Here is a 17,431-nt window from a genome sequence, read left to right as displayed (position 1 = left end):
TCGCCCAATAATTTCCATCATCAAAACTACCACAGAAAATAATCATCTCTGTAAATACAATTCAACTCAATGTGGGCCAAAATCAGAATATCTGAGATAGCATTATTGTATGGCTATTCGAGAACAACACACACAAGACAAATATATATATATATTTATATATATATTTATTATCATATATTCAGAGCTGAACATGAACATATGAGCCTAATGCATGTGAGTTGAAGAGTCACAAACCCACCCCAACTTGGGTGAAAAATGAGACAAAAAACAAACATGGAGCTAACAATACAACATGACCTATAAGACACTACATTTAGCAAGCTACTGACTATCAATATTCTGAACTCGCAATAATCCATCATTCATTTGTAGCGACTTCCCCATTACAAAAGAGGGAAAGTATTTCAATAATTTAATTTAGTGCCTTTCTGCAGAAGATTAAAGGCAGCTGTGTGACATGAAAAGGCAAGTTGTCTGCAATAATAAATAAGAGGGGACTGCCTCAAAGCAGCCAGAAATGTCAAGAGAGTTAAGCTTTAATCACTCTCCAAGATTCTTCTTCTTTAAAAAATGTTGCCATTAAAAGTGTTAGATAAACATGCATATTTTAGTGTGGCCTCTATTGTGATGGACAGAAGAGGAAACAAGAAGTCAAATCAAGTCAAGACACAGTTATAAAACGACATCACGAGTCACATTCTTTGTCCATATCCATAATATACTGAAAAATATGTGCTGTCATATTCAAACTAATTATAATGTCACATCAAGCCATCATTCTTTTCCATTGCAAGAGTCATCCAATATGGCCAAGACTGTCATTACTATACAAATTGATATTGTGCAATACTCACAGCAAAAACAAACAAACATTTCCACTGTCTATAGGCACACTCTCTCTTCCTCTTTAGCCCTTTTTGGTCCCACAAACTTTCATTATAAACACTAGCCGATGCAGTAGCAATGTAAAAATCCTGTTTCTGATTCCTATGTAATTCTGTCAGATGAAATGGGCAATTAGTAAAATGACGTGAAAAGTGAAAACTAATTGAAATTGGTTGAAAGGCTTATTTGAGGAAAGAAATGCACACTAAAATCACTAAGCATTCTTTACCTGGAAAATGACCATGATTTGTTTTTTAATCGAAGAACAGTTTTTTCTAAAAATGAAACATCCCTGAATAGAGTACAAACTTGATCTTTCTTTTCAGAAGTTTCAGAAGCGCCCTCCGAGTCTCATGGGACCCACTGTTGTTTGTATTCAATATCAAGTTACGCCACATGGTGGAGACAAACGTACAGAGTAATTTGAGGCTCGAGCCAAACTTTGGAGAGCACACCCTCTCCAGCATGACACAATAATGAGGCTGATGAAAGGATATTAATGTCCTGTGAGTCATACTTCAGTTATCTGGACACATTTCACTAAATTTCCAATTTCTCTTGCAAATTCCTTGGTTTGGCAGTTGCACATTTTAATTCGAGGCATTTTCATTGCCTGCTCTGGTTCTCCATGTGTAGACCACTTGTTTAAAATCTAATTTAAACACTGTTAACTATTTTTATACAGCAGTAAAGGGGAAAAAAGATCTAAACCTGCTCCTTTCAATAATATTTTCACAATGTGAGCTTATATGTGAAGTACAGGCATTAAACATCAATAAAAGCAACACGCCGCAAACAGTAGGCAGCTTCAGGAGGAATGTCTTTGGCATTGATCTCATTGGCATCCAAACGCAGCATTCTCAGCAGAGAAAAGTTTGTCATGTCGATTGAACTGCAAAAACTGCTCAAGGTGAACTCTGAAAGAAAGCACATTGAAAAGAGAGGGAAATTAGGCGGTCATGAAAAACATTTGGAACACATGATCATTGCTTAATGTGAAGCCAAGAGGTTCAGGTTCATTACTCAGTCATTCACTCAGTAATGGTTTACAAATTTCAACATGAAGGCAAAGAGGAGGCACTGAGATCATTGTTTTCAAAGCACCAAATACAAATCTTTTATTTTGTACATAGCTGACATTCTGCACATTAAATGGTCCAGAACTATTAACAATGTTATAAACTGACACAACCATTTGCTCGACCACTGGATGTCCCTCAAGCTGTTAGTTCGTTTGTTTGTGCAGCAGTTCAGACAGCTTGTTCTGATCAGAGCTCAAACTGCTTACAACGGACTACAAGGCGTGTCATGTTAACTACGTCAGAAGAGACTGTTTACGTGTTCAGATATTAGGGCTTAATTTACCTTAAAAATAAAATAGTTATAATAAGTTATAAAGTTAAGGTATCCTTTAATAATACTTTAATAATACTTTGCCCCTCAGTCAGAATTTGGTAATGCTGTTATAAACACATTTACAAACTGTATTAGAATCTAAAAATGTAAAAGAATGTAGGTGTACTCTTAGTTTATCTGTGCTGTTTGGATAATGAACATATGGGTCTACCTTTGATCCTGTTGGCTTGCAGATAAAGGTTTTCCAGGCGTTTGCTAACAGTGGGGATCCTCTCCAGTTTATTGTGAGAAAGATCCAGCTCGACTAATGTACTGATGTTAAAGACATTGGCTGGAAGTCCTTTATCCGTTAGCTTATTGTGGGCTAGGCGCACGAACTGTAACTTTGGCATCCAGGTGAGGAACTTCGGGGGCACACTCTCTATGTCGTTGAACTCCAGATACAGCTGGTGCAGTTTTTCAGGGAGATTCTCAGGGATTTTCTTCAACTTGTTTTTCCTCAAATCCAGCCTGCTCAAAGACTGTAGACCTTTAAAACTTCCTCCAACATTCTCTATTTCATTTGCCTGGAGCTGGAGATTGGTGAGGTTCACCATTCCGTCCAATGAGCTTGACGAAATCTTGGAGATATAGTTATGGCCAAGTCGAAGATCTGTGACTGACTTAGGCAGGTTAGCTGGTATACGAGTAAGCTCATTATGATTCAAGTAGAGTCGGTCAAGATTTTTAAGCTTCTTGAATACATTTCCCCCAATTTTATCCGAGCTTAGCTTGTTGTGGAAAAGCACAACCCACACCAAGTCGGTAGCATTATCAAACACCCCCTCCTGGATGCCTGTGATCTGGTTGCGCTGCAGGTAGACATATTTGATATGAGAGGGAACATAGGGAACGTGCTGCAGGTTGCGGTTATGGCAGTACATGGCTGTGGGGTATGCAGAAGGGCAGTCGCACTCCAGAGGGCAATCCATGTCGTCCGCCATCCAGCCGCCATGTCGCCATCGTCCACGAAGATTGGACAACCATTGGAACTGGCTATGCTGACCAATACTTAGATGTACAAGTCCAAAACTCATAAGGAGCACAGAGGCCTGCATATTTGCTGCAAATCAAACAAATTAAATAATAATTTGCATGAATATGTTGAACATGTAACACTATATTAATAATAAATGGTACTCACCACTTGGATGGGCCCTGATAACACCACTTCCTTCACTGTGCTGCTCCAAGACTGACTGGGATAAGTTGTTGGTATATGGTAAATATCCCCCTTGAAGTTGCAGCTGTAGCTCCAGCCACACAGTCTCATTAAAATGCATACATTTTTCCACTTACACTACACAGAATACCACCTCCAGCCATGTCAATATCAATCCCATCTGTGCACCAGGCCACACATCTGCTTTTTAACAACTCTGTTTTCTCTCCCTGTGTCATGCCTTATCATTAGGAAAGCTGCACAAAGTCTGCCTTGTTGTTTATTGTTGTAGTGGGAAGTTTGTGGTATTTGCCATTTATGATGAACAAACAATGATTCATATTGCAATTAAAGTGATGAATAAAATTGATACTTTTGAATAGAACAGGGAAAACTAAGGATGTATTTGTTGAAGATATCTTGTCATCAGTGTGTCCTCTGCATAACCAACCCTGTTATTTGTGCACCATTTTCAGAAATATTTGTAACTTGCTGCAGGTCGTCACTGTGGAGATTACAGTGTTCACGGGTTGGAGAAAGTTAACATTTGTTTGGTGATGGCGCCAGTGCTGTTTCTCTTAGACTGAAACAAATTCCTGCTGATTTTTACTGAAATGGACCTCCACATTTTTTATCTGAAGACAGAACAGACTCTACATTTACAAGATCTTTTGATGAAGAACCAAATCGTGCTGATTTGCAATTGGATGCTGTTCAGCAAGTTATGACCTCAACCATCATGCTCACAGGAAAGAGGAGCAAGGATCAAGGACACATAAAGGATTTTTTATTTTTCTGATGACTTGCTAAGACTTAAACCATGGCTTAAATGTTTCAAGAGATGACTTTAAAGACATATCACATGGCAGAATGCAATGTGTATTGTTGGGTATTGTGAATTACATTTGACTGATCATCCTTGAAGTAACACACTTTGTAAATAAATAAAATACATTCCACTCAGACTCTCATTTTGTATACTTCAAAAACATGAGGCCAATAGATACTTGCTTGCTTAAACCTCGGTAAACAAAGACAGGGTTGCATCAGGTGAAGCAAACTAAAGAACTAAATCAACCGAGCAAAGCACTTGGCCTTGCAATTACAAGCAAACTAATGAATCCAACATCTCAGTTACAATAAAAATAAACAAACTGTTTCCCTGGTCATTGAGATCAGAATCGAACAATGGTTCCAACCAAGATTGTTTAGAATAAAGCATATCCACCAATTAGCTTGCTTGTTTTGATACATTTCACAGAGTATGCGCAAATATGATTTCCCAGTTCCATTTGGCTGGACCAGAGGAGGGCAGAGGACCAGGCCAAATTCTCTTTATGGAATAGAGAGAGAACTCGCACTGGTCATATCTGGCTAGTGCCAGAAAGGCATTCAGTCTCAAACTTACATGATTACAGTGTTTACAATAGTAATTTAGTACTTATTTCTTATGAATTACCCATAATGCATAGCTTTGGTGATTGCTTGGTGATCTAATTCAGGACCACATCATACCCTTACAGCCAAACACATTTGTGATAGTGCAAAGAAAAAATACAGCCTAAAGCAACAAATCTGTGCCGAGGATCAAAGTTGAATAAATGAGGTGATAGTCAAAGGTATTAGGTTATACCATAACGATCTACAAAAGTGATTGCATACATAAGTAACTGTGAGTGCATGAGAGCAGAGAACAATTTTCTCTTGAGACAATTCTGACAAAAAAAGATTTTACCTGTGCCTCATGGTCAACGTCCAGACAAATGGGGTGTGTTTTCAAGAGACATCCAGTGCAGAAACTTCAGAGAGGCCCCACTACATCAATGAATTTCAGTCAATTCTTAAAAGAGACCAAGGGAAATGAAAAAAATATGGACAAAGTCTAAATGTATTGACAACTTAAACTTTTTGGGGCATTAGCTAGAGCTAAACTCTCCATAACTTTGAGTATGTTTTCAAAGCATTTAAGTTGTCGACCAAGTTTTACCATAGTCTACTTTTTAACAGACTGAACTTATTAGAGCCATGTAGTTCACATGGAGGTGGGTAGAGTAGCTAAAATATTTACTTTACTTTAGGAAATAATTTTACTCAAGAAGAGGTAAAAAGTGGTGACCCAAATAATTACTCCTAAGTAAGAGTGGAAAAAAAATACCTAAGGGTATTGCTACTTGAGCACTGTGAGTACTGAGTAACTGTTTGTGTGTAAAAGTCTGATTTACAATTCAGTAGTGAAATTATGAGGGGAAAACAACATATAAAATATGCAGAAAGATTAAAGTACCTAAAACACAAACTTTCTATTTTATGTCTCACATGAAGCTTTTGCACAGTGACATTTACTCACTGTGGACTGAGTAACTTTTCCTCAAGTAAGAGGATATTATATTATAATATTACTCAAGTAGAAGTAAAAAGTACCATATGGTAAAACTAAGATATACAATTAATTCAAAAAGTTACTCAAGTAGAGATACTTGAGTAAATGTATCCGAGTACACATCCTGTTTTTTAGGCAAGGACTTCAAAACAACAGTAACAGCAACAAGAAATGTACAAGATTTACAACAATAAAAAAGAGTATCGTGTCAGGATTGATTAACAGCTTCGTGACAAACCAAATACTAAAGACTGCTACTATAGATACTATTACCTGTTGCAGAGGTGGAATACAGCATGAAAGAAATATAGTTCTAGACACAGATTTTAGCCTGAAAAGTCCTAAACCAACACTTTGTGTCAAAAAGAAAGAAGTGTTGGCAGCTGGCACTGCGGCGGAAACAATTAGCCTAATTATTTGCCAAAGGCATAAGTGGCTCAAAGCCCACCACTGTTTCCCTTCCCCCTCATGTGAGAACTAAGCTGAAACAGTTCTCTACAGCTAGGAAAGGCATTTCTGCTTACTTTATTCAAACAATAACACAATAACATCATCTCCATCATAAAGCTGTTAAAAAGAAAGGCGAGTTTTAATAAGGTTACAAGAACAAGAGTTAGGTGTCATTTCAAATACATAAATCACAGAGGGCTATCGGCATAAAGATATAATTAATTCTCCAGAGAAATACTAGAATTCACTTCTTGATAACAACAGGAACATTCCCAGACATGTAACTATTTGCACAAAAGGGCCAAAAGTACAATGTCTCCCTGTTGGCTGTCTGATATAACATTGGGCACACACTGTTAAAAGTGATTTAGTAAGATGCATGTTTTTTATAGGATGTGCATAGGCTACATGCTCCCTCCTCCATTTTTTCCTATAATCTTCTAGCTAAAGGTACTACTACCCCGGGTCAGGTTTATGGTTCATATCTGGACCAGAGTTCCCACGTACAGTAATGTGATCGTCCACTGCAGGAACAACAGAAGTGTGGACAAAAAAAAAAAAAAACAGAAATAAACAAACTAATACAAAATTATTTTATCCAAATGAAATGGTAAAGGAAGTGAATCATGGCGTGCTCCTTAAAGGAACTAGATACAAATTGGTCATTTTACACTCACTACTGCCACCTCAGGTCTTATACGTAACTGCAGCTTCTATATTAAGACCCGAATTAACACCTTTCTGAGTGACAGTGCAGGATTCTAGAGGCAGCTGTGGTGAATAGGTCTGAGCTCATTCTATACATTAGGACAGCCAGAAAAAACTCTCGGGGCCCCCCAAATCATAAGAGTTTACTCCATTCAAATGATTTTTTTATAATTTTACAGCTAAAATGACATAAAAAGTAACATCTAGTAATGACAGGCTAAATATTGGTTTAAACAGGTGCATTTCTCTACATAAATGCATTTTTCCTATCAAAATAAACTTTTTTTCACTGTACTTGTTTTGCAGACAAGCTTTGGGGGGCCCCCCTGTAGTCCCTCTGAGGCCCCCCAAGGGGCCCCGAATCCCCCTTTGAGAACCACTGCATTAGGACATTGCTGGAACATGTAGGGGGAGGAAAATACTTATTTTTTTACATTTTAAACTGTTTAAGTGGGTTATTAAAAGTATTACAAACACAACTTGACTTAATTACAAGTTTGTGGACATGTGTGTGGGTAGTGCTTGGGCCAGATGGGCCTTTTCTGTGCAAGGTTTGCATGTCTTCCCTGTGTCTGAGTAGGTTTTCACTCTGGTGCCCTCTACCACTAAGTATTCCAGCAAGATCATCCTTATCAAGATCTGGAGCACGTGCAGGAGTACTGCAGGTTGACCTGAGGCAGACTGATTGAAGAATGTGTCAAATATGGGGGTTGTGAGATCATTTAAGGAAGTCACAAGATTAAATGGGAGGCATGATTTCTATGTAGTTTAATGGAAAATGTGCCGTGTGAGGGTTCTTATATTGGGGATTGTGCCTAAAAAAGGTTGAAAACCACAGGTGTAATGTACTGAAAGTAGGTGATCTTTGTGGTGAATCCACAAACTATCAGCTCCATGTGAGTCCATGTGATAATAGCTGCGCTTCACAACGTTCACGTCCCTTAGAGGTACAACTGAGGCCTGACAAAACTGCAGTTGTTTATGTATGGCTTTTCAGAAAATCACAAGATGTCACAAATAATGTATGTCTAATACCAATGACAAGTCCAGAATGTCCACAGTTACCATGGAGATCCGCCATCTTTACAGCTGTTAGCATACATTTAGCAACATTAGCTAAAAACAGTATAAAAAGTGGAGAAAAAAGCCGTGGAACAACTCCATTAGCAGCTGAGTTACTGTTGGTAAATACATCTTACTCACTGTGGTGTCCAATTTAAAAAATAAAAAAAAAGACTTAAAATTTCCATTAGTTTACTGCTATTCCCATAATGCTTAGCGATATGACATCACATTTCCGAACTGACAGCTAGCATGCACTTAACTGAGATTGTTAATATAAATATACACTGCTAGTAGATAGTCAAAATCAAAGTGACAAATCAGGTCACTGGTTGATCCAGATTCTGTAGAAATTCCTCCGAACGAGTCTGTATCATCCTCAGCAGTGTGTGTGGCCTCCACGTGCCTGAATGCACTCCCTACAACGCCTGGGCATGCTCCTGATGAGACCACGGATGTCCTCCTGAGGGATCTCCTCCCAGACCTGGATTAGAGCATCAGTCAGCTCCTGGACAGTCTGTGGTGCGACGTGGCGCTGATGGATGGACCGAGACATGATGTCCCAGATGTGCTCTATTGGATTTAAGTCTGGGGAACGGGCAGGCCAGTCCATAACATCAGTACCTTCATCATGCAGGACCTGCTGACACACTCTTGCCACATGTGGCCTGGCATTATCAGGCATCAGAAGGAACCCAGGGCCCACAGCACCAGCATATGGTCTTACAATAGGTCTGAGAATCTCATCCCGGTACCCAATGCCAATTAGGGATCCTCCGGCTCGCACATGGAGGGCTGTGCGGCCCTCCAATGAAATGCCTCCCCAGACCATCACTGACCCACCACCAAACCGGTCATGCTGGATGATGTTGCAGCAGCAGAACGTTCTCCAGGGCGTCTCCAGACACTGTCACGTCTGTCACATGTGCTCAGGGTGAACCTGCTCTCATCCGTGAAGAGCACAGGGCACCATTGGCCAATCTGCCAATCGCTGTGTTCTCGGGCAAATGCCAATCGGGCTGCACGGTGTTGGGCAGTAAGCGCCGGCCCAACTTGTGGACGTCGGGCCCTCACACCACCCTCATGGAGTCGGTTTCTGACCGTTTGAGGACCAACATGCACATTTGTGGCCCTCTGGAGGTCATTTTGTAGGGCTCGGCAGTGCTTCTCCTGTTTCTCCGAGCACAAATGAGCAGATAGCGGTCCTGCTGCTGGGTTGTTGGCCTTTAGTGGTTTTGGTTTGTACTTAATAAAAATGAGGTGGGTAAAAACAAATATTTTTCCAAATGTACACATAAGCTCATAAAAGTGCTCAACATGTGCTCAACACGATCGATGATAACAAATTAGTTGGCAACTATGTGACTTTTTAGACAGCAAAACATTTTTTTTTATTTCATTTAAATTTACTCAACGGAGCTTATCTGTATCCATAGTTATTTGCCAAAAATAAATGTGAACAAAAATAAATACCGTGCATCGTCCGTCCTGTAACGCGGAGAGCGGAACACAAACGCCCCGGTCGCACTTTTCACCCGGATGAATAATAGTGTCGGACCATCAGGCTAAATGACTGAATTCAAGATGAGATGAGCCACAGTTTGTTTTAATAAGTAATGGAGCACTGTGCGCTGTAAACATTTATTTGTGTACGTGCATACAATGTAGACGTCTCCCCTGTCAATCATGTTCGCAAAACCGTTCCGTGTAAAATCCAACACCGTAATCAAAGGATCTGACAGGTGAGAGACACGTTTCAGTGATCCTGTTTTTTCTCTTCTCGTGCTTGAAATTTATTTGCTTAAATCTTATTGTACGTTTTGTCCTATTAAATGTAAGCTTTATACTTAATAAAATATGCACACATGCCATTATGTCATATTACTAGGTGAAAACTCCAGATTATATGAACTCTCACATTATTGTGTCGTCTTATTTTATTGTGTGTGTGTATATTTCCAAAGTTAAAGATTACATTTAAATTCATAAGAGAAATCCTTAAATAACGAACATAGAAACTTGTAGTTGTGAGTTACGAGTTCGATGAAATGGCAAACTATTTATATTCTGTTTTTTATATAGTGTATTTTAGAGACAATAATGTTAAGCAAAGATTCCTGGTTGTATCAAATAGTCAGTAGGTTGCGTTCACGTGACATCACAACATTGTAAAGATTCAAACTGAGGCAGTGGGCAGCTAAGAATTACATGTCAAAATATAGATTTTATTTATTTTTTGTCCTGGTTTGTAGCTGTTGTGATGACATGTGAACGAAGTGCAATAGTAAGCACTGAAACACACGCTGAGTGACTGACTCTTTTTCTCTTTATCTTTAGGAGAAAGCTCAAAGCTGACATATCGGCAGCCTTTCCTGTTTTAAGTGCAGACGAATTGTCTGAGTTGATTCCCAACAAAGAGGAGTTAAATGTAGTTAAAGTTTATGCACATAAGGGAGATGCTGTGACACTATATGTTCTGAATAAAAATCCATTATTTTTTGAATCGGATAAACACTTATACCCCACAGGTAATCTTATTTGTTCAAATATGACCACTAGCTTTTTTTTTGATGAAGTGTTTCAGTAACTTTGTCCTCCTAATTTCAGTTTATGTTCTTTGGCGATTTCCTGCTTTGTTACCAGCATTTACAACATGGCCTCCTGTGCTGCAGAAGTTAACAGGAGGAGCAGGTGTGGATTTGAAATTAAACACATTTGCAGTGTAGTCATTTTTCAATTCAATGATTTTATATTATTTTCAATTTAACTTTTATTAGACCTAATGCTTCCGGGCGTTGTGGTACCCCTCAGTGGTCTCCCACATGTGAACCAAGGGGATTGCTGTGCTGTGAAAGTGATCCATAACAGGTAATACATTTCTCTACTAATATATATAATTGGTATTTTAATTGTAAATAACTACAGTTTTTCCCTTTAAGAGGTTGTCAATTCATGGCATTAATATTATTAACCCTTCCTTCCTTCCTTCCTTCCTTCCTTCCTTCCTTCCTTCCTTCCTTCCTTCCTTCCTTCCTTCCTTTCTTCCTTTCTTCCTTTCTTTCTTTCTTTCTTCCTTTCTTCCTTTCTTCCTTCCCTCCATTATTCATTCATTTTAAAGGAGAGAATAAAATACTCCTTGAAGTATTATCTTTTTGAGTTCCCAAATGTTCCTAGGAGCTATGTTGTCTGCGGCATTATGCCCCTGGTAGGGTCTCCCATGGCAAACAGGTCCTGGGTGATGGGCCTGACTAAGAGCAGTTCCATAGACCCTTATAACCAGTTTATACCAAGGGCCCTGGTCGCCCAGTATGGCGCAACCAGGGCCCCACCCTGGAGCCAGGTCTGGTGTTAGTCGATGATCAACTTTGTAGTTGTGTCATCTGACCTTCAGCCACGTGTCTCAGACATTCGGGTGAAGAAAGGGGCAGAGCTGTCAACTTGTACAGAGGGACTATAGAGAGCATCCTGACCAGCTCCATAACTGTGTGGCACGGCGCCAGCACTGCATTGTGAGAGCCTCCAGCGCATTGTGAGAGCAGCGGAGAAAATCTGTGGAGCCCCTCTCCCCTCTATTAAGGAAATGTATTCCACTCGTCTCACCCGCAAAGCTGTCAAAATCACCAGGGACCTTCCGCACCAATCACGCAGTCTCTTCAAGGTAATGCCTTCAGGGAGGAGACTGCGGAATCTATGGGTTAGTTCCAGTCAACTGAAGAACAGTTTCATACACAAGGCCATCGGTAAGCTGAACTGGACTGTTGGTATCGGACTGTTGTGGAAAAGAATGAGCTGAGCTGATAAAAAAAAACGGACTTACTTCTGTTTTCTGTTCTGCAGCAAACAGACACCAAACAATCATATGAAAAGCCATACACAACACAGTGACAGTCACATACAAGTCAGTACAAAGTCAGTGGCTACAAGCAATGGTGTCAATATCTTTGTTGATTCTAGGGCGCCAGTTGCAGTCGGTACCGCAGCAGTTTCCTCCACAGAGATGCAAGGTTCAGGCATGAAAGGCAGAGGTGTCTGCATCCTTCACTCATACATGGATACACTGTGGTCAGTGCTATTGTGTTCTACAATCATAATTTTATTTCTTACAAATTATAAAGTTTGCTAAAATAATCCACATGAAACTGTTTTCAGGGCTTTTGGTGATAAGTCTGGTCCACCCTCTTTACCAGATTCTGTAGAAACTGACGAAGATATGAATGAAAGCGAGTGTGATCCTGAGAACGAAGTGCAGGAGGAGGACGGTGGGGTGGAGGTGCTGTGTCAAGAGGTCATAGAACAAGTCTGCACTGGAGTGGCTGAGCTGAATTTGCCTGATCACATTCAGCAAGATGAAGAGAAGACAACAGATGGTGACCAGAGGAGCCCACAAGGTGTTGCATGTTAGATTCAATAATAGTAGAAATGGCTAAGCTCCATTTTGACAAAAGTTTAATGCTTTTATGAGGACCATAAGAGGTTGAGCTAAGAAATCTTCTGCAGTCTATAAAGTTATTTTACTGGCAAAAAACTTTATTTCTCAAAACACATGTTCTTGAGAGCATGTGTGTCATGTGACCTAATTCAATCTCTGTTTTCACAGAGCTGATGGATGCCCTGCTGTTTCAGTGCTTTCTCCATGCACTCAAGACGAAAGTGAAAAAGTCAGAGCTCCCTCTTTTGACCAGCACATTTCTTCGCAATCACATGTTCGCATGCTGGTAAGCACAGCAGTCTTTATTTCTGACTTACTTGAAAGTAATGAATTAAAACTGAGCATTTATGGCTTCATTTTAGCCCAAATGGAAAGCAACTGGACATTAAGAAGTCAAGTTATAAAAAGGTAGACGTAAAAGTTGAAATGTTTAATTCATGCACATAAAAACATTACTGTGCCTTTACAGCTCTCCAAGTTTCTACAAACAATGCAACAACAGCACTGCCTGATTCGAGTGAAAGAACTCACAAAGGGTGTGGAAAGCATTGTGGAAGTGGACTGGAAAAATTCAGAGTGAGTGAAATCCTGCATCAACTCTTAATGCATCCATGGCTGACATTCAAACTTGCAGATTCTCAGTTGATATGTCTGTAATTTACTCATTGTTTTATTATTGTTGTTTTAAAGGCTCCGTTCCTTCCGCGTTTCTGAGGAGGCCATTTGTGATGCTGAACCAGTACAAGAAGGAGACTTTCCCTACCATCCTCCAGAGATCACCACTGTATACTCAGTCTGCCCTCGAGTGGAGCCTCTCTTCCTTGATGCACAGAAGAGGTTGGTGCAGAAAGTGTGTTTTAATAACTATGGCTGCTGATAAATCCGCAAGTTTCAGATCCGCAAGTTTCAGATTTACTAAAGTGAGTCATCGAGTCCTCCGGGCTTTTCCACCACTGATCCGTGTATTTTGTATATATTACTACTATTATTTAGTTTATCATCAATATGGAGCTTTTTGTCTGTCAGTGTTTGATTGCCGCGTTACCATTGTGGGCCCGTAGGGGAAACTGTAGCACCCGGAGGAAACCTGGCTGGCTGCATTCAGTCCTCCTCTGATCCTCTGCAACAGTGCAGCGCCACCTGGGCTTGACAACTCCTTCACCTCCTCCTTCTTCTCCATCTTCTCCTCGTTTGTGGGGGGGGGGGGGTCTCAAATGTCTTTAGCTCATAACCTAGCTGCTTTTTTTACTTTTAAAAAGCTGCTTTCTTCAAGAAACCCCAAACCCCACAAAAACATAGCAAAGACAAATAACCGAGCAGCCCTAGAGCACAAATACTGCTTCCCTGGATTAGTGTTTTTCTTGTGATCTACAGAAAAGGAGCTGTACTTCAGCCTGCAGAGGTGAGAAGTATCATTACTGATTATGTGAAGAAGAATGAACTGGTTGCTGAAAACAATAAAAAGTAAGTTGATAGAGCACTGAACATGATTAACCTCTGTGGAGGGTGGAAAGGGCACTGAGCCCAACTGTCTGTGGTCCTTTTACAATCTGCTAGAACACTATTATGTGACGATAATGAAACATTATGTGTGTGTGTGTGTGTGTGCGCCAACAGTTATGTTATGATAAATCCTACCTTGTGTGACTGTCTGCTGGAGAAATGTGAATACCATGAAGTGGAGTCTATGAAGTGGGATGATCTTTTTGGCAGGTACAATTACTTAATGAGGAGCATTTTTTTTTAATGTTAATGTTTCACTTTTGTGTTTTGGACATCAAACAAGTTTTATTCTTCTTCGCAGGACAATGAGTAAAATGCAGGAGTGCTATCAAATTGCATTCCCAGGACAAGAGCCTATGATAAAGAAGGGCCACCTTGAGCCCATAGACATCTCTGTTTCCTCTAGAGGATCCAATAAAAAGGTTACACCTAATATAAGATAAAAACTGAGTTGAACCTGAACAGTATTGTTTTTTTATTTATTGTTTTTCTCTCTCTTGTAGGTGACGCTAATTAAAAACTTGGAGTTTTATGGTTTTGATCCTGCTGTCGTGGCCACAGCACTGCAGCACAGAGTCCAAGCCAGCTCTGTTTTGCAGCCTCTCCCTGGGGCTAAGGATAGGGTGCTCGTTCAAATCCAGGGCAACCAGATTCATCAAGTGGGAAATCTTCTTCTAGGTCTGGGTTGTATATGTACCTGTATATGTTGAGGCTGCAACATCTAATTTATTTTGCTAATGAAATTAAGAATGTTCTTTCTTTTTTAGATCATTATAAGGTACCTCGTAAATTTATTCAAGGCCTCGATAAAGCTCCAAAAGGAGGGAAGAAGAAATAGCAACCCCATATCATCAATTTGTGATCCGCATTTGTAAAGTGCACCAATAAAAGTAAAGAAAAAAATTGCTGAAAGAGTTTTGTCAATTTAATATTACTATCATGGGTCAGGTGAAGCTACATTTGTTTCTTTAATTTAGTTTGAAGTTTTTAAGCTGTAAGTTATAGAGAGCAGGTAGAGACACTGGAGAGATGAGGTGGGGCTTGGCCTCGTAACATGCAAACTACAGGGGTATGCAAAAGTTTGGGCCCCCTTGTAAAGTTTCATGATTTTCCTTTATAAATCATTGGTTAAGAAAGTTTGGTTAAATATATCACATACGAGACAAACACAGTGATGTTTAAGAAGTGAAATAAGTTTATATGATTTATGGAAAGTGTGCAAGACATAATTAAACTAAATTAGGCATGTGCATAAATTTAGGCACCAGAAGAGAAATAACAGCCTCTAAACGCGTTCTATAGCTTCCAATTAGAGTCTGGACTCTGGCAAAAGGTATTTTGGACCATTCTTCTTTACAAAACATCTCCAGTTCAGTCAGGTTTGATGGTTTCCGAGCAGGCAGTAAGTCATAGGCAGTGTTGGGCAAGTTACTTTAAAATGGTTATATATATATATTCTGTATTAATAGTTACAGTTTTAACAATGCAATATGTTTGTATTACAATTTGCTGTTTCAAAAATGTTGAGTTAAACTACATTGAGTTACTTCTGACTACTTTTGGCAAAATATAAACTGAATATAATAACAATGCCACTGAGCCAAAGTGCAGTCAAAGATTTCCTTTTCCATCGCTGTCCCGTGTTTTGTTGACATTAAATACATACTACTGCAGATCTTATACACCTACATCCAATTTGATTTGGTGCATTTTATTTGGGGGGTGTATACATTTAAATGCACTTGTAACCTGAGTCACTTTGTAATGACTTATATATTCCGGTATTTTGTAATATGTTATATTTTTGTAACTCTTTTACTTTTGTAATATGTTGCCCCCAACACTGGTCATGTTTCCCCATTATTCAATGATTTTATGTTTTGAAATCCATGTTTTGAAACAATCCCATTTCCTTTATGGGAAATGGGATTGTTCTTTGCTCTGACGTATAACATCTCAAATATTATAGTCGCGGCGATTAATACCATATCGTTTTTCTATTTGTGTGTTACCATGTCAAACTACCAGTACGGTGATTTGTGCCAGTCTCAGCATCTACTCATTTCATGAATAATTATTATAAGCCAATTTTCAAAAGTACAAACAGGCTAGACGTGGTCCTATGTGACTTATATAGTACACTAGTGTAATGAAGGACCTGAAATTGCAGAGAAATTATGCCACCAGACCCAATGTTTTGGCCTGTGTCAGTATTTGATCTCTGTTCTAAAGTTCGATTGTGCTGGAAACATTGTGTTGTTGGTTATGCAACTGACTGTAAAGAAAAACAGGCATACTTGGTGAAGCCAGAGGTCAAGTGTATTGAGATGTCTCTGCGGTCGCAGAAAAGACTCCAAGTCAAGCTGTTCAATGAGAGAGTGATGAAGTGAAACATCCAGGCATAAAACCACAACAGGGTAGGTCCAAGCAGATTGAATTCTCTCTTTTTTTCCCCTTCATGTCCTGGATAAGTGAGAGAAACCATATTAGGGCGTGCCTATTGCAGTTAAATGAAATGCAAATTATTGACAAGATACAGTCAATAATTTGCTTGTAGAAATGTAAGTGGTTTGCAACGGTGAATAGGGAGAATGGCATCTTAATCTAAGCATGTTTCTACAAAAGCGGTAGTGCATTCCTAGAAATCATGTTGAACTACAGTAGTGAACGGCCTATAAATAAAGGCACAACTATCTTTTCTTTAGGGGCACACATAATACAGTATTTTCGTTTATATTAAAACAGCTGTTTTTTGCATTGGGCCTAATTCCAGCTGGAAGTTGGAAGTCCTGGTTCACCACCAAAGCTGAGTCCAGATTGTCACTTCAAGCGAATTGGACAATCACTTGAAATTTCCATAATGGAACTTTTTGCATTATTTTTCATCAAGTAAATGTTTTTTTTTTTTTTCAAGTGTATGAACAAATGAACTGATGGTGAAATTACAAGGTTTAAATTGCGATTCTCTTTTTCCTTGCATTTCAAGTTGCATATGCTTTGTCTTCCAAGCACAACAGTGTGACAGTTTCTTATCTGTGCAAATATTGCATCTGGAAAGTTGACAGGAGTGTGATCTATTGCTGCTTTGACTTTTGACCTCTCAAGGAACAGGGTGAAGGGTGGTTGTAGTGGAGGTAACCCGATGCAGTGTTTGGAATAAGTTAGAGGTGGACGTTTTCCTTCACATTTGTTCTCTCATGAGTCATTACTTACTGATAATGCTCAAAGGAGCAGTGGCACTAAAGCAGAAGCAACTCAATCCTCAACAATATGAGTTGAGCAAAAGAACCTCTGCACAGGAACTACTCATTCTTTTGTCTATTCTCTCCAGATGCACCACCTGCTGTGAAGTTATCTGACTGATCTCAAAGAAGTAAAGATGAAATATGCCTAAGCGTCTGCTGCTAATCCACTAAATATGAAGGAAAGGAAAAAGTAGGGCCGATCGAACCAA

General features: G+C 39.4%; 2 protein-coding genes across 2 annotated transcripts; one reads left to right on the top strand and one right to left on the bottom strand.

Moving 5' to 3' along the window:
• Positions 1 to 1,653: 1,653 nt before the first annotated feature.
• fmodb (fibromodulin b) lies at positions 1,654 to 3,341 on the bottom strand (the record flags this gene model as incomplete). The annotated part of the gene is made up of 2 exons (XM_079558695.1): positions 1,654 to 1,805; positions 2,456 to 3,341. 2 exons carry the CDS (start codon positions 3,339 to 3,341, stop codon positions 1,654 to 1,656), a joined length of 1,038 nt encoding a protein of 345 aa, XP_079414821.1.
• A 6,257-nt stretch (positions 3,342 to 9,598) lies between these two features.
• eif2d (eukaryotic translation initiation factor 2D) lies at positions 9,599 to 14,873 on the top strand. Its single transcript, XM_079558543.1, has 15 exons — positions 9,599 to 9,787; positions 10,383 to 10,573; positions 10,653 to 10,736; positions 10,823 to 10,913; positions 12,000 to 12,107; positions 12,195 to 12,433; positions 12,643 to 12,760; positions 12,837 to 12,882; positions 12,944 to 13,050; positions 13,165 to 13,311; positions 13,849 to 13,938; positions 14,092 to 14,187; positions 14,279 to 14,399; positions 14,481 to 14,655; positions 14,745 to 14,873. Exons 1-15 carry the CDS (start codon positions 9,732 to 9,734, stop codon positions 14,813 to 14,815), a joined length of 1,740 nt encoding a protein of 579 aa, XP_079414669.1. The 5' UTR covers positions 9,599 to 9,731; the 3' UTR covers positions 14,816 to 14,873.
• The last annotated feature ends 2,558 nt before the right edge of the window (positions 14,874 to 17,431 follow it).

The sequence above is a fragment of the Gobius niger genome (genome assembly GCF_951799975.1).
Source record: "Gobius niger genome assembly, chromosome: 6".
NCBI lineage: Eukaryota > Metazoa > Chordata > Actinopteri > Gobiiformes > Gobiidae > Gobius > Gobius niger.
This window is presented reverse-complemented; position numbering and strand designations above follow the sequence as displayed.